Source organism: Ptychodera flava, chromosome 19 (assembly GCF_041260155.1).
Source record: "Ptychodera flava strain L36383 chromosome 19, AS_Pfla_20210202, whole genome shotgun sequence".
NCBI lineage: Eukaryota > Metazoa > Hemichordata > Enteropneusta > Ptychoderidae > Ptychodera > Ptychodera flava.
The window spans coordinates 29,070,441-29,089,237 of NC_091946.1; the positions used below are offsets into that span (position 1 = coordinate 29,070,441).

Below are 18,797 nucleotides of genomic sequence, written 5' to 3' on the forward strand. Positions count from 1 at the left end.
TGTTTATTAGTTGTGTTGTTGTGGTTGACCAATAAAATTCAACAAAGATAACTGTTGTGTTGTTGTTGTTGTTTCAAACGTACTGTAGACAAGGACACTATCATTATTTGACCCTAATAGTATGCAACTCTCTGCCAACGTACACTCTTTTAAAGGCCCATGAGCTGCAACTCTCCGAAATTTGTCCAACCTCAAGGTACCTCCAATTCCCTCAGGTATTGATTACAATCAACAAATTGAAAGATATCGTCATTAACTTTGCAGAACAGGCAAGAAATTGAACAGATCTTTGTTCATTTTAAATTTCCTGCCGTTTTCAAAATATTGCAATGTTATGTAAAAGAGGGAGAATTTTTTGTCCAAGTGGAGTGAATCCTATTATGCTATCGTACGATCTTACAAACATGCAATCATACCGCTGGTGGCGCTGCACAAGGAAACCTCTTCACCACCCCAACGGCCACTCTTTTCCTGTGCATTTTCTCTATTTCTGTATCCCGAGTAAAGGATTCATTTGACAGCTAGAGGATCTTGTTTCAAGACGTGAGAGACAGAGGATGAGTGTGCATCCCGCTTGTACCTCCATGCTGAACCAAAGACCAGGTTTGGCATATGACTGCAGAGTAACTGTCTCATTTCCTATGAAGGGTTATTGGCTTACTTCTGAACAAATTGATTATCTGAACACAACTTTCAAAGGAGAACAAAATATTTAAATCAAAAACAGTCAATGTAAACAATCGCTCATGCAAGAACCAGGACTGATGCTTTAAATTATTGTATATCATGCATCACACACACACACATACATGCATGCATATACATGTACATGTACACACACACACACACACACACACACACACACACACAAATATATGCACGGATGCAATGTGAAACTTGGAATTGGGGAAAAAGGGGGAACATAAACAAACACAGCCAGCTGACATCTTTTCATAAAACTGTTTTGTTTTTTAATAACAATAGCACAACAGTAATTTTACAGTTAACAGGAGGCAATTTGATTGAATTTTGATGCCTGAATAAATAAATCAACCACCCCAAGAAATGTCTGGATTTAAAGGTTACTCAGATTGTGAACAGATGTGTGGAGTGTGAGTACATGTAAATTAATTGTCATAATTCAGTTGAATCAACTGATGCTATCAACCAACACATAGTCTACCAGATTTAGAGATCAGATCTGAAATTAAGTCTGAGGATGTATTTCATGTATACATCCACCATCTAATTATATCCCTCCCTGCCTATTGCGACTGTTAAATGTAATCAAATTAGATTAAATTGAATTGAAATCTCTTCAACAGTAGTGAGAAAGACACAACTCATCTGATTGCCACTCCGTTGAAGGCAACAGCAGTTTGAAACGGACCATTCTATCAGGCTCTGGATAATAGTAACAAATTTTACATTTCAATATTTCAATCGAGCAATAACAGAGGTGGCAGAATCTCAATCACTAATGCTTAAAATTGGGCTTCTTTAATTAGCTGGCGTAGTTTAACATTTTCCTACAATTCATTTTGAGGTCAACGGTCAATGACCCTGAAATTACCAGCAAATGCACAAAACTGAAAAAAAATGGGTATGCCCCTCACAGAATCCACTTTTAGAACGGACACTCTCCAAAGATATGGTGTTCTTCTGATTGATGGTATTTAAGAAAATCAGAAAGGAGCAATAATACAAGCCTCTACAATGTTCATATTTTACAGTCACTTTATCAGTTTAAGACATATAGTCTCCAAAGACATGACTTTTTCAGTGGTTTTGCGAGATCCTAAATAATCATAAGAAAATTATCGACTGTTGGTTTGCAATGACATATGCGCATCTTCTGCGGATAACCGATCACAGATATTGAAGAAAGCTGATGCTTCATTGGTCTAACTGATGCAAAATAGTTTACTTGAGAACTATATTATCAATGGTTACAAAATGTTGGACCATGGTGTGTACAATGGCAGTTCTGTTTGCTGTGTTTATATGAAAACGCACTGCATTATTCTAGAACTATCAGGCTATGATAAACATCACAACTGCCAAGCATAAATAAATTTTAGGTATTTCTATGGCACATCTATGGCACTTCAATGAAAATTCTCCCTCATCATTTTGTATACATGAAATAAATAAAAACATCTTTCCACATAAAAAAACAAAAGTATTGCACTAAATGTAAAGTTACTGCTAATGTAAATATGCAACAATGGTCCAAATCCCTCGGAGAAAATGCAGTTATGTTTTGTAATACAAAATTAATTCCTTTTGAGTGTAACAATGACTGTAATATACATTGTGAAATCAATTGTGAAAGGAAAATGAAAAATTATACCACAACTGGAAATAAATTAATTTTAAGAAGAGCAAGCTGTGACATCATGATGTGGTAACCTTTTTTATCAGTTTGTATTCTGGCAAGAAATATTTGTATGGTCAGCAAACTCCAAATCTATAAGCAATCTCTCAGAGTGAACATTCTTAGTGAAATGTTACACAACCTAAAAGGTAGTCTATTCCTTAGTCCTTTATCAAAGAGTAAAAATCAGATATTCATGATATTGATGATTTTCAATATGATAATCTTTTCACTGTAATGTACAAATGATCAAGTAGCAAAACATAGCCTGTCTAACAAACAGTAAAACAACGGATATGAAATGAGATTGTATTAGAATTATGCTAATATGTCATTTGAAAAAGAAAAAATTTTGCTGAACGTTTACCCCAAAGAAAACCTTAAATCTTTGTCTGTCATAAACAAGAATAAAAATCAGGGTTACAATGCAAAAGTTGGGATCAGAAGTCTGAGATATCTTACCTAAAAGTTATCAATATGTGAAATTCAAAATGGCCAATATACTTTTTTCAACTCTATTGGGAAAAATTAAATTTACAATTTTCTCATATTATAATGGGGAAACCTCCTTCAGTTGATTTAATAGGCTTTTAAGTAAGTCCACAATGAAAACTGTCCCCGGGCACATTCCACACTAACTTTATAGAAAATACAAGAATTGTCAAAATAATTCCTGAAAGCTAAAGAGTGACCTATGAAAATTACCTGAATGAGGAAAGTTGACTTGTTGATCAAAGCAACAATGAACATCTTGACTCTGTCCATAATGATTCTTTCCAGTCCATATGTTAGCCAGAAAATCTGCTGTCTCATGTGCAATTTTCCACTCTGATCTCATTTTCAATTGTCTCTTTAGTTGACCTGTCATCACAACTTTTAGTATGACTATTTTTCTGAATTTTGTCAGTGAGGCAATTTTCAGTTAGAGAGATAGCATCAAGTTTACCAAGTCTGCATATAAGTTTTCTACATTTCATGCAAACTTCATTCTAAACTTACACAAACAATCTTTACAAACAAGTATTATGGCTGCAAGAGTTTGTCCCACAATAAATAAATCCCTCTCCTTGTTGAAGTCCATTTACAAAACAGAAACACACATCACTGTTAACAGGTATTTAACACCAAAGTGAAAACTGTATCAATCTGTTTTACTCCTACACAATTTGTAACACAGAATAATAAAACCTTCAACCATGAATTCTTACTGTAGTATAGTTTTTACATGAGGTGTAACTGTTATAAGCATTGCATTTACAAAATATTTTTCATTGTGCAGTTGATCAGAAAATTAGCTTGGTGATGGTTGTTTCCTACAAATTGTGAAATTTATGTTATGTATGTATGCACCAGGTATTCTCAAAACTATCCATGTGAGGCACTTCAAATGCATTTTATGCAAATCTAACATCCATTTTCTGCTCACAGTAATAATGGATGGACCATGTTCTGTTGCTCTCTTCTCATTTTAGGAAAAAAGTTTTAATAACTCAAGAAACTGGGGTGAATGAAACCTACAGATGGCACACAAAACTCACTGAGTTTCAGTGTTTTTGTGAGTTTTTGTATCTCAACCATCATTTCCCCTCCGTGGTTTTTTTCACAACTATTCAAACAGACTGACCAATCAAAAATTATTGTACAAGACAAAGTCAATATTAAGAAACAAAGTGGAAACAAGAACGTCAAGATCCGTCTAGTTAATCTAAAAAAACAATGATTTGATTCTGTCCTGTGTGAAAGCAGGTTTCATTGTTGGGAGATGATGTACTGTCATATTGGGAATTTTATCATGCGTTGAGAGACTGTAAATTGGGGTTGTCCAGTGTCTTTAACTTAGGGGGTCCAACATAGGGTCAAAATCAGGGTTAAAGATAGGGGTGTGATCACTGTGGTTTCATAGGTTTTAAAGTATGCTAAAATGTCATATATGCATGTATGGGGACACAACCGACAAGGCAAGTGGGGTTTGTGGGTTTTGACTGAACTGATTCAAAAAATTTTGCAGTCAAAGGTATTAGCATTCCATTATGCAGGCCTATTAAAACTTTGATTAGGGCCTTCTCCCGGCCTCCTGAGATATTTCCTACAAAATAAATACCTAGTATTGTGGTGTCAATATTTTGTACCTCCAGTATAGACCTGCATGACAACACTTGAAGGCAGTGTTCTCCAGATGTGAAGAGGCTGGGTCTGTGCACGTTTTCAAGACAAAACACTGATACTTTTAGAATAATACTTGAACGCTTCTACAGTCAACTTAATCTGAAGTGATCACTCCATAAACCTGTTCACAGAAATTGTTGTGAAACTAGCTGCCACTAATCTATGAGTTCTATGATTAAAACTGTAGAACTGATATGGAAGCAATATAGACAGCTTATAATATATACAGAAACTTTCTTTAAGTACAAGTGTGTTTCATACATACCCTGTTAATGATGTAATTTTATGATTGGGCGGAAAATGCTGCCCTTTCATGGAATATCAATCAACTTTGCATATATGTACAGCAAACAACAGAGAGCATTTTTCTTATAATGTCACTACAGAATGTTTTACTTAGCTGGCGACTTTCTGTCACAGAATTTGGGCTGACGAAATGAAATGACTAATTTTGAAAGTGTTTGGAATTTAGTAACCTGTATTAGTGGTAGCAAGGACCCTGAAAAATAGGGTCTATGGTGGAAGGCAATCAGTGATGGAAATTGGGAGCCACAGAGTAAAAAGGTATGTATCTGGACATTTTACAGAGCTACTGACAGAAATTTTCATTCTCTATTACAACATTCTCTATTACAAATTACACATATCTCTTTTACCATATATGGATATATGCAAATTGCTATGACAGAGTCACTGGGCATGGTTCAAACGACACTTTGATGAAACGGTTTAAGATATGGTTCTTTTCAGGGTATATCAGTGAACTTTGACATGGTCACTTCAGAATCAAACATCGACCAGATATGCAGGAGGAGAAAATTTTAGTTTGTGCAACACCTGGGATGTGAATCTTTATCTTTGAGAAAAGGAACCTTTGGCAGGTCATAACACCAGAGGTTGATAAGCCATGCACTTTTCAGATTCACCAGAGGATTCACTTTGAATCCTTCAAAGCATGGCACAAGGCATGGCACAGTGGTCCATAATGGCGGCAGCATTTGTTCATTAATCACTGGACACCTCAGTGTGAAGAAAGTTGATAGAGGAATGATGTAATCTGCAATTTTGAAGAAAACGTTGGTGACGAAAATTAGTCACACATATTTTTGAAGAAAATTTGGAAAGGTAAGCTGTTCAGCAGGGGTAAAAAAAACCCCAAAACCGGAGAGCTAATTAGGCAATAAGTTAGAGATCACTCACACATGTACAGTGGGTTACATCCTACATTCATTTATGAAATTAAAGTGGTATATGTCTTGAAAATGACAGACTTAAACTTTTGCTCAAACTTTCCCCAAGGAAACTTTAAATTGTTCTCTTTCAAAAACAATCCAAATCAGGGGTCACCATTTAAATTTTGGATACAAGAGAATCAAACTAATTGAAATTTACCAGATTTGAAATTCAAAATGGCTGCCATCTCAGTGTTAACTCCAATGGTAAAAAATAAAGCTTTAAATTTTCATAAAAGTTAGCACAATGAAAACTCCATTTGCTCCAAGAGTTTCAAAAGAGCCCACACACATTGAAGACCTGTAAAGTTGTGTAAAAATAGAGTCCAAATATCTGTCCCCTAGGCGCAATCTACCTTTATGACAGCATGTCCGACAAATGTTACCACAACAGCCTCTTTATGTCTTGATAGGAACATTACAGTAACATTCTCATATAAACATCATCATTCTCCAGAAAGTTTTAGTGCCTTTAACGACCAAAAAATTCAAATTCTATGCTTGCAATCTCAGAAGTAATGATACTTCTTCCCAAAATATTTAATATCATAAGTAACTGTTACCAAGATGACGTTCTTGTTATAACAATAATATTCATTCTTTTGATGATCAAATATACTCAAACAAAATTATTTCCAGCCTTGAAAAGAGCAAATCTTACCCAGTAAGATGCAATTTCACGAATTACCTAGACTACTTTTGCTCATTTCACTTACATATTACAAATACAAGCTGAAAATAATCAATAAATTAATGAAAAATACAACAGACATTTACAGCAGGATTCTATATTTAAAATTAAAAGTGATCTTGAAGGATCTTCCATCTATTTTTTTTTTCTAAGGTTGGTTTTGTCAAAACATAGATTTGACAGATATGGTGTTATAAAGCATTCATTATGGACAAAATGGACTGGAAAGTCAGATGGCGTCATTCTTCTAGATTTTAAAGCATTCTGCGATTGCTTAGCTATTTACAAGGCAAGAAACTGGCTTCTCACATTAACAGGCAGTTTTGATTGGATTCATCTGAAGAAATCAAACAAATCCCTATATACACAGACTACTGTAATATAAACTTTGGCCAACTTAGTTTATGTACATATACTGGAGTGGTTGAAAACTCCTAACCTATATGAAACTTGTTTTATTACATGTATGTCACTCATTTTAAGTTAACCCTTTGAGTGCTGTAAATTTTCCCACCAAAATTCTTGTGCAAGAGTTTACCGATGTTTATGAATTTTTCTGCAATAATTTTAATAATTTTGGACCAAATGGACAGAACTTTTCATGCCTACAGTTTTTGATCAAAATTTTGTCAAAAATTTGAAAAAGTTATTGTTCAGAACTGAAAAAAAATTGTCTGCATTAGTTTCTATGAAGGTGAGGAAAATTGACTTAGGCACTCAAAGGGTAGCAAGAAAAAAGTAACGCTAAAATGAGAAACACTCCACAAGATATCCTTCAAATTCACGTTACTTTCTCTGTAGGACAGGTTTCAATAAAAAAAATTGTTGGTACTTCTTAGTTCAAAATTCCACCGCAGGTTGTGATGGAGAGAAATTGCATGAGCATCATTGATGTTGTTCGTATGTTTTGGGAAAACGCAGAATATGTGTGTAATTTCCTTCATCTTTGTAGTTGTGAAACCATCCTTCTGTTTTTCTTAATCTAGATTTCACATATTTTCATGTTTAGGGGTCCCAAGATTTAATATATTTTCATGTTCGGCGGTCTACTGAGTCTACAATGGGTTAAAACTGGAATTCCAATGGACCAATGTTTAAGTTAAAACCACATGTACACACAAATATGGAATTACAAACAAGCACTGAAATATGTGTATTTCCAAACACATTTGTACCGCCGCCATCACGTGGTCTCCTGGGCATATCGAATCTGTACAATACTGCGTGTCCTTTTTATTTAGGAGTAGAATACCTGAACACCTATATTTCCATTGTGCGTGCACCCTCTATGCTGCCATATATGAAACTACGCACAGCGTGAAACTTGGATGTTGAACAGTTCAAAACACCACAGTATAATACCCGCTTAGAACAGAACATCTTAAGACACCACAGTTACATCTTTCAAAAAGACTGTGAATGCAAGGTTATATAAAAAAAAATGTTGCCAAGTTGCCCCTCTCCCACTTCTTTCATAAGAAAACTTCTCCCGCTGGCAGAACAGTCTGGGAAATTTTTTCCAGAAGTAGACGCTATCACTTTCCACATTGTAGTCCAGAGAAACTACAGACTGGAGATCATCGGGTACCTTAGCAAGTGGTACAAAATAGACAGCAATGTAGCGGTTCTCATGGACCTGATCTCCATCTTCGCTCAGAATATCTAGCGCCCTCTGGAGGCTCTTAACATGTTTCTTGGACTTGAGGTAAGGGTTGGATATGAGGGCCACCACTTTGGTGGCCCTTTTGACATTCTCTATGAGGTCATTATTGTTTTTATAGGTTTGCTGGTCAGTCTGCATGGCCACTTTGAGGTGCTTCCTGCTCTTGACGAGGCGATCTCTCATCTCCTGCGCGAGGTCGTTGTCCTCCGGGTGAAAGCTGAGAAAGACACTGCATGCCTGGCTGGACGGACTGACCGGTACGTGTCCGCGTGCATTGCCATTGCTCACACCTCTGCCTTCTTCCATCGCTGTAAGAGGTTGCAGAAGGTAGCGTGTAAAGAAAAAAATACAAATATTATCTGAATATTAAAGTGCAGCGGTGATGCAGAATACTGGGAGTACTCAAAGCCATACAGAGTATGTTTGTACTTTTTTATCATGAAAGGCAAAGAGTGGACCTAATTACCGTGTAGAGGCCTATATTTATCCTTGTTTTCTCTTCGTGCACTATGAGGTCTTGTTTTTCTAAATGCTTTTTTCATATTATTGAGAAACTTCGGGTCAAGACTTCATACCCACTGCCCTTTTGTACTGGACAAATGAGCATTTGGTGACACCCAGAATGCACCGAGGTGCATTCTGGAGTGTTCATCAATGTAGATTGCATGTACATCACCATGTACTGGTGTGTCATCATACAGCAAAAGGCAATGACATGATATACTTTTTTCAGAAAGAAAGGCATTTTGTTCCTCAGTGAAAATCTAAGTACAAGGACTGTCAACACAGATTTGAACTTGATACATGGACCTCGGACAGATTTTTGGAGCTTTCAATCTTAACTGTACAGTTTGTCATTATCAGCTTCTGCAAACCGATTTTGAAACCTGTACACCAATTCAACCTCACTGTGTTCTGTGAAATTTTCAGTATCTTCCCACACACTTGTTCTAGAGAGTGGCCAATTTTTGAACTTAATAAATTCAATAGTAGGTAATTTACTTTTCTGCTTCTAAAATTTGCATAGCAATTCTGAATTTTTGCCTCAGATTATGATCAAGAGAGAGAATTTGACTAAATAGAGCAAGAATAAGCATGAGCCACTGTTTAACAGTTACATTTCACAGTGGATAATACATCAATATCAAGTTAGTTCAAAAACCAAAATATCGAGAATCTTAATATCAAGATATTAGCATACCAAGATCGTAAGAGAACAGTGTTCAGTTTGGCAAGTCAATAGGCAAACTGAACAGCTATTCATGCATTTTAAAAAGTTTCCCATCCACTTTGGGGACTACATGAAAGCTAGTGAATTTCTCCCGTTCCCTGGCCCAAAATACATGACAATCGGCCACCTATTTCAACACAGTGATAATCAGCGTAATGTTGCAGAAAGACTGAGGCCCACAGTGATTCAGAACAATTTTACAAATCACCACAATCCTAGGGGATTCAGTTGCTTCATAAAGTTAGAGAGGCCCCCCTAAGAAAACCTGATTTCTCTCCAGATGAAGATGGCCCAGTGTTCTGCAGGGTTTCTAAACTGAGTTTAGTAAATGTCAAGCCAGTATATAAATATGAACATTTAGTCAAGCATATAGCAAATAAAGATGAAAGGACATAAACCTTTGGCTGCCTGAGAGAAAAGAGCACATTTTTTCAAAAAAGGGCTACTGTAAAAAAATTATAAAAGGAAAAGTTTGCTTGTGAAAGAATGGCTTCTTCAAACTGTAGCTGTGCAGTGTGTGAAGACTGTACGCTAAATTAAGGAGAAATCATCAGAAATGGTGACATGCTATCACTGCTAAATATGACAGTTAATATTTAGTGACCGGACTTTTTCACCATAAAATGAAAGATTCAAACCCTCATTTTATTTGCAACTTGATAAAAAAATTTACTGAAACCAAAGCATGGAAGTTAAAACAGATGGAAACAAAAGAGCGCAAAGGAACTAAAAGAGTCAGAAAAAAGCCAGCTATGCTGATTAGATCCTACCTGCCTCTCCATGATGTTCTTGTTCTCTGGCAATTTGTTCAGCCAGATCCTCACCGCTACCCATGGTCACACTGCCAATGTTGATCCTGGTGTTGTCGCCCGTCCTGACCACAAAGTTGCCATCCACGTGTATTGGGCTTGTCACGTCAATGGATGTGGCACCTGCTTTCTTGGCTTTTGCAGCTGTAGAGAGGATGCAAAACAGGACAAAACATAAACTATGAAACATATAATTTTGTGTTGTCATTGAATTAACCATTTGGGTGCCGTAATTTTACCCAACAAAATTTTAGTAAAACATTTACCAGATTTTGTGAATTTTTCTATAATTTTCGTGATAATTTTGGACCAAATACACATCAAATTTTATAAGCTAACGTTTTTTATCAAAATTTTGGCAAATATCAGGAAAAAATTTGCAAGAGTATATTTTATAAGGGCGACAAAAATTAACTTTGCCGCTCAAAGAGTTAACCAAGTTTCAAAGTTGCTTTAAATGGGAGTAGAGACTGAAATAAAATGGCGTACCTCTGTACTTGAATACAGCACATAGTATGACTAGTAACAACATTAATCCTGCTATGACCCCGGCTATGATGACCCCAATACGCAGCCAGGGATTCCAAGGTCCTGAGGGAGGAACACAAAACACAGACAGGAGCAAATAAAAGTTAGAATAGAGTGATAAAATTGTTATATCAAACGAATTAAGATTCAAATACCTATCAGAAGATAGTGTATGAATGGTATACCCATTACCTTGTACACATACTTTTTACAGCTGCATGTACATAACCCTTCTGTAGCATTCTGGACATGGAATAGATTATTGTCGCTAATTGCATGACAACATCACAATTGAAAGTCATCGACTGAACCAGACATTCTTGTTCACAGAAATATCAACTTGTTCGTCTGAATGCTTTTGAAGGTACATGGGATGCCTCACATTGAATAATATGATCACCACTTTCCTGAGTTGGAAAAGGTAATCAACCTCACCCATTTAACCCTTTATGCACTGTAATTTTTCCCCCAAAAAATATCAGGGCAACATTTTACCACTTTTTATGAATTTTTCTGTAATTTTGTCCATGATTTTGGACCAAATGGACATAGATATTCATGGGTTAAACTTTTTGACCAAAATTTTGGGAAAAATCAGAAAAAAATTGTCTTACTCTGAAAGAAATTGCTGCTCAACCACTCCCCCCCCCCCCCCCCAATCAGTACGATAGGTCCAACTATCCCCTTGAAAACAAAGGGATTTACCAAAGCACATTAATATAAGGGTTAAATTTTCACACACTCACTTTCTGGTGGTACCATGACTTGGAGATCGATTGGTTCTGATATGTTGTAGCCAACACGATTGGTGGCATTGCATATGTACGTGCCCTCATCTTCCATACTGGCCTTCTCAATCACCAACCAGCCTCTAGCATCCTGGTAGACTCTGAAATCATAAAACATAAGCATTCAAACTGTGCCATACACCAAAAGCCCTTGAGGATTTTCTTTTTGAGGGTCTATGCACAGACTCACAAGAGACTCTTCATTCCCAATATGACTGAAAATTTGAGGACTTTCCAAGAGATATTTGGCACTTTTCAATGACTACTTGGGCATGGAAAAACCCATTGCCAAAGACCAATTCATTCAAGTAGCAAATGTGTAGAAATATTTCAAACTGCTGACACTAAATCAATCTGGAACCTTAAAGTGTTACTAAACATATAATTTCTGAGACTTTAAGGGAAACTTTTGAAATTTCCGGTACATATGCTTTCAATCTGGCATTTCATTTAGGAAATGGGAATTTCAAATTTCCATATGGTATATAGCCACAATTAAAGGTTCTCTGCAGTTGCTGTGCCTGACAATACTGTATATTGTAGCCCTAAAGCAATTATAATGATAGTATGCCTGAGGGTGCATGACCCTCTGTCAGGACTACATGTACAATGTTTTTATTACACATCTCACTCACATAATTTTCATGCGGAATTTTAAAGATTTCGCTAATGACAATCATACATCAACATGTTTGCCTAATTGCAGCCTAAGATAGATGATAATTAACAAAAAATATAATGCTTTACATCATTAAATTAACAGAGCATGATTACATGCATATGAATCCCTGTTTTTACACGCAGCTCAAAAATAGTTCAAGGTCAGTTCCATTCAAATGATGACAACGTGGACCACTTCATCATCAAAAAGTTAACACCAAACCCTACGGGTTGCATAACTTCCAGCGTATGAGGCATGTGTACCAATGTCAGTGTAGAATTAAAAGAAAAAAAAAACGCTCTTGCTCATTAAGCACATGTGACTGTATTTTTCTGCACAATGCACTAGTCAATAAGAACATCCATCATTAATGTATATGTCAAATATAATTTTCAAAATAGACATAAAGTAGATATTGTCTGAGGGTGTTCACAGAATGGAAGATTTTGTAACTTGTGACATGTTACACTATTGTATATTCAATGAGTGTGTGTGTACAAGGCTCACATTTATATATCACAGGGTCCTACAGAATGCTTGAAAGCTATGATTACCCTGACAGTTACATTGTATATATATCTTACCTGGGATTTGATGAATTGAATACCAGCACTTTGCCGTCTTTTGTCCAGTGCAAATTTGGAGTTGGAAATCCTGACGCTATGCACACGAATCGGGTAGTGTTACCCTCCCGGACTCGATGGTTCCTCTCCGTGCTCTGAACAATCTCAGGTGACATCGGCTCTGAAAGTAAGGAAAAGTTTTGAAAACACTTTTTGGGGACTCTCAGAACATCGGTAAAATGCAATGATACAATATCTGTTGGTGACAGCATGATACAAGAACTCAGTGAATTCTAAATCGGATTTGAACCAGCACCAAGTCACCTAGCAAAGACATCACAGTTGAGGACCGCTCAGCTAAATCCAAACCCTTACAATGAGTGGTTCTGATAACTGAGCAAAGTTGTTACCATGTTTCTGCAAGACCACAACCCCTCCACACACTGTAGAGTTCATGAAGCACTTGTACATTCATACTCATTATCACAGGTTGCACATAAACTTTATCAAAGCAATAGATACATTGCTTAACTGGGCTGGAGATGTAGACAGCCTCAGGGACAATTCTGTCTAACAGCAGAGCTATCGACCCAGGGTAGAAAATATGTGTTTTCAATCAGGTTTGAACTCACAACCTACGGTATCCAGTCAACTAGTGGAGAAGCCACAGACAAAACCTCTCGGCCAAATCCCCAATCTCAAAACGATTGGTTCAATAACCGAGCCAAGTTGTTACCATTTTTTCTGACTGTGAGCCCTGTAGATCGAGTTCATGAAGCACTCACGCTCGTACACTCGATCACTATCACAAATTGCACACAAACTATATCAAAGCAATGAATACATCGCTGGGCTGCAGATGTAGACAGCCACAGGGACAATTCTGTCCAAATGCAAAGCTATCAACCCAGGGTAGAGAATACAGTGAATTCTTGATCAAATTTGAATGATGAGGAGAAGACTGATAAGTTAAATCTTTGACATTTGTAAATACTCTGAAAATTATCAAGGGATATCCATGGTACCAAATTTTATGTCTAAACCTGTGGAATCTTGCAGAGATTTGCGAACAATGTACAGAAAGTCACTCAGAATTTTCCTGGGATTCAACCCTTTCACAACAATGGTTTGGCAAAACATGGTACTTCTGGACCTGTTAACAGGAAACTGGGGGTGAGCAGGTCATGACAAGTACACATACATGTACAACTTAGAATCTCATAAGATGTTAGAATTTATAAGACATTAATACTTTTATGAAATTACATAAAAATTACATTTTCCTAAATATTACTTACTGCTGTCACCTAGTACATGTACCTGTACATGGTCTTTCAGTGACCTTGTCAATTCAAAAGTATCACAGTATATGGCAGAGGTTATCTTCATTTGTATGCAACAGTCATTCATAGCTTCTCAGTTTTCCTTAGATAAGGCATTTGATGCACATTGTATAACCTTGTCAAAATGTGGATCCTTTGTACGACTATTGATTTCTTTTTCTGTTTTAATGGTATGACTCAGCCACTTTATCCTGCCCTCAGAAACAGAGTCTTAAATTCTAGACGACAGTGTTAGATTCCACATACTCTTTCCTGTTGCAACATCCATATACCCTACTCACTGGTCTGCTTTTTATTTGGTGAGTGTCCGATGAAGCCAAACTTAATTTCACAATTTGTGATATTGGATTACAGTTACTCTGATTCAGGACATGATTTTGACTGTCATTGACAAGTGACTAGACGACAACCAGACTGTGGAACTGGCTCAAAGGTAAAGCAGAATTCCATAGTCAAGTCATATAGTTGGACAATCCTTTCAAATAACTGGATGTTTATGAGAATTAGCGGCATAAAGATTCTGATATAAACCAATGAATGTATTTTGAAGATATATAACAGTAAAAAATAATTCAGAAATAAGAATTCACAGTCCAAAATAGTAATGACGCACTTCCTTACTGACCTGAGTGCATGTGAAATACACAACCTGGCATCTGTAAATTAAATGTATACTAGGTGATCATTTTAAGTCACTTTTAACTGTTTTTAATGGATTTTCCAAAGAGTCCTGTGAAAATGATGAAAAACGCTTATCTGGTCTTGTGTTTGTATAACCTCATGGCTGATAATTGTCATAGTATTGAAAAAAAATTGAAAGTGAAGAAATTACTGTTTTTAATAGGCATATTTTCCTTGAAATACATGACTGTGTAAAGAATATATGCTAAAAGTGTTTAAGAGTAAATTTCTTTTTAAAAAATAATTTAATCTGTGACCAAAGGATTTTCATTCTTTGAGTTTACAAATTCAACATTGCAATTTGTTCAATCATCTTGTGCAGTGCAAATTTATAAAATGACTGAAAAAAAAAAAAAATTGGCAGAATTACAGTCTTTGTGATGTAAAATTATGGGTTGACATCACGATAACTGTTAATCTGTTTGAAGTACTAATATACTATAATTTAAAAAAGAAAAGTTCATGCAGAAACGGTAAAATATATTGTCAGCAATGTAGTGTTAATTTTGACTTTACATCAAAATATGCCTTTGCTGGACACCAAATATATAGGGCGAAATATTAAAATCAGCCATGTTCAGCAAAATCCACACAACAGCATTGATCCTTTTCTAATTTCATTTGATTTGCTTATGTTATCCTTGTATGACAGTCAGTACAATATGGAACTTGAACACAACACAGTGAATAAGTATGCTGTAAATGAAATGGTGTGGCTGCATCCACATGCAGCAATAGGAGTGCCTTGTAAATGAAATGGTGTGGCTGCATCCACATGCAGCAATAGGAGTGCCTTTGTCTCTCACCCCTCATTTCCAACCTGTCCCATCCCTGAAAAAATAGTTTGGTCTTATATTTATAATGTTAATAATTTCTGTATTTGTTAAAATGTGCGCATCTCAAAAACTTTTGATCATAAACATTTTCATTGTTTTTTATAGCTGACCAGTCAGTTAACCTGTTTATATTGAATATTTGCGCATTTTTCCGCAGTATTTGACATTTTCTGAATACCTTCTTATTCAGTTTGTCATTTTCTAAAAGTTTAAATGCTCCATTGTGTGGTTAAGCTTTCCACAAGCATTAAATGTGGTACTTCATATAGGAGGGTCTGCCTCTAGAGGGCGGGCATCATGAATAGTGTTTGTTGGTTAATTCTTCCACGTAAACTTCTGATTGTACTGTAAACATTGAACATGGCCGACGTCCGATTTTCCTGTCTAAAACTTTCACTCATTTTCGTTCATATGACTCTGAAACTCCAGGAAACGATTGGGAAGAAAGGGTTATCTTGAAATATTGAGGTACTCGCCAATATTTTGCAAAATTAAATGAGAAAAAATTCAAGGAAAATGCCAACAGGTTTACACAATGACAGTTTTCAGACTCGGAGGCATATGATCATCATTCTGCAGATTATGCAACAGGCCAAGATCACGTGAGGCCATGAGGGGATATCCACGCAACTCAGTACCAAACACTAGCGCTCACAGAGTGAGCAAACACAAAGTGAGTACCCCTAACGTCAGCTCAGTAGTCTGTAATAGATTGTAGTCAGCTAAGAAACCTTGGAGAAAGGCTTAACACTGTGGCTATGCCGCTAAGTCCCTTTTCATTTTTGTCATAGCTCAAAATCGTTCTCCCACACCTCAACCTGAGCCATGAACACCCCCACCAGTTTATGATATGACCCATCACAATGGCATGACGTCAACGGATCTTGACAGACGGAAGTCTTGACAGACGGAAGTACTTGACAGCAGCATACTGGTTTTCAACTCTAATACCTTCTCTGTCTATAAATAGACACGAGAAGGTAAAAAAGATTTTGGGCAGATAGAAACAATGTTCAGATACAAATAATGAATAAGCATACACAGTGGAAATTTGACACATGGTTGACTGAAAATAATCATGAAAAATCACTCTTTTGCCCCAAACTGAAACATTAATGCCAACTTCAAAATCATCCATATTTTTTTGTTTCATTGTTTACAGAGGATATCTGGGAGAGATGTGAAAGTAAGGCAAGACTGAAGATTAGTGGACACAAAGGAAGTTTGTTTGAATTGTTGTTAAGGTAGAACGCACCTCGGGGACAGACATTCGGACTCTCAAACTTTTACAATTCTCTTCTGATATACCACATGTGGGGGTTCACTTTAAAGCTCTTGGTGAAAGAAAACTTTTCACCAGCTTAGTTTTTCGAAATTCGAAAATTTTTATTTTTCCCCATAGAGTTAACACAGGGATGGCGGCCATTTTGAATTTCTAATATCAGTAAATCTTGGGTAAATTGTATCTCTAGTACCAAAATTTGCACGGTGACCCCCTATTTTTATTCTTGATTTTGAAAGAGAATGATTGAAAGATTCCTTGAGGAAAATTAGAGCAAAAGTTTAAGTCTTTCACCTTCGAGGTGCTTAACTACCTTAACCTAGCGAGTCCACTCCTACCATCACTCCCCATTAAAGCCATTACAGCATCACTTCCCCCTGAGAAAATCCCTTTTACGTTTTAGTTAACAAACAAAGGTGTGTCCATTATTCTTCAGTCGTCCCTGAAAGTAATTCTGTTGACGTTACCTCTCATGATGACAGTGACGTTAGAAGATGCATCCGCTTGCTGGCCGCCTCCAATCTGAACTAAGCATACAAACATGTGAGCCTCGTCTAGAGTAAGATTTGCCAGTACAATGCTGGATTTCAAATACCGGTCTGTGCTTTGTTCTAGAGCCAGGTAGTGTTTCTCCTTAAATAACGGCGGGATAGGCTCATATGGACCTCTGGCTGGACATATACAGTCTGCATTGGTCCCGTTGCACCACCATAATTTCATATTTTTCTGTGTAGGCAAACATGAAAAAACTTACCAAAAGTGAATTTTGCAATCCCGCCTTTGGTTATAACATCGTACAATGAATTTGAACGATTGGAAATTCAAAAACTGTACAACCGTTAACCATGAGAAAGGAAAATCTGACAATCAACAATGTCACACAAAAAAGAGACTATTAACCAGCATTGTAATCTAGCATTATAATCTACTGTATTTTGGTTTGAACAAATTTTTTTTTGCCAATTGCCAAAAAAACCCCAACTTGTCCGACCAAATCATAGCAGCTATCATACTCTTGAACAAGCCACGTCAATAAACATCTCCATTTCATACTTTGAAACATGCTCACAGAATGGTATAGCTTACAGCCTCATTCAAAGACAGAAAAACATGAAGAAAATTATGACAATGTCTGAAACCTGCCAGAAATGTATGCTAAGGAGCTAATATAGCTGATCTGACCAACCTTTGCAACAAGTACAGACTGAGGTTTAACACTGACATTTAGAACAAAATATGGATCAATATTGCATTAGTTCATGATTTCTTTTACATATATCATTCTCATTTTTAAAGGCAGAATGTGCACCAAGGACAAATGGTCAGATTCTCAAACTTTTACAATGCTTTTTTGGTCTACCATTTGCACAGGCTCATTTTAAAGCCCCCACTCAATTATCAGATTTATCTAATATAAATATTATTTACTTGATAAAATATTCAATGGAAAACAAAAGAATGATAAACTGTTAATGGGCTGTTGACACATTCGCTAATGCGAGAACCTGGGATTGAGAAGGGCGCCTTTAAGTTAAAAGAGTAAATGAAGTTTTCACCTGGTCATTTTTGTGAAAATCAAAAATTTAATTTTTCTCTGTAGAGTTTACACAGGGAACTTGTGGGCATTTTGAATTGGTAATTTTTGTCTCTTGCACCAAATTTTGCAAAGTGACCCCTTATTTCTATTTTTATTTCTTTACACAGGCATTGCGTCCATTTTGAATTTCAAGTGTTGAGAATTATTTGGTAATTTGTATCTCTAGCACTAAATTTTGACCATTTATTTTTATTCTTGTTTTCCATCTGGTTTATATAAAGTTCCTTTACAGAAATTTGAGCAAAGTGTGATATAACTATGGTTTATGATGGTATTGTCGGTTACTGGGTAACATGTCAGAGCCGGCAAGGCTGGTATTCCGATGTTGAAGGGATATAAGGAAGACTTG

At 36.3% G+C, this 18,797-nt stretch overlaps 1 protein-coding gene across 1 annotated transcript in view; it reads right to left on the bottom strand.

Moving 5' to 3' along the window:
• Positions 1-946: 946 nt before the first annotated feature.
• Positions 947-18,797, bottom strand: part of LOC139119177 (uncharacterized) — an 87,234-nt gene continuing 69,383 nt past the window's right edge. Inside the window, exons 3-8 of the mRNA XM_070682842.1 lie at positions 17,319-17,577; positions 12,731-12,890; positions 11,444-11,586; positions 10,659-10,760; positions 10,131-10,313; positions 947-8,437 (exon numbers count right to left, since the gene is read on the bottom strand). Of these exons, the coding sequence (XP_070538943.1) occupies positions 7,848-8,437; positions 10,131-10,313; positions 10,659-10,760; positions 11,444-11,586; positions 12,731-12,890; positions 17,319-17,577 (1,437 nt within the window). The 3' untranslated portion in view covers positions 947-7,847. The remainder of the gene's footprint in view (positions 8,438-10,130; positions 10,314-10,658; positions 10,761-11,443; positions 11,587-12,730; positions 12,891-17,318; positions 17,578-18,797) is intronic.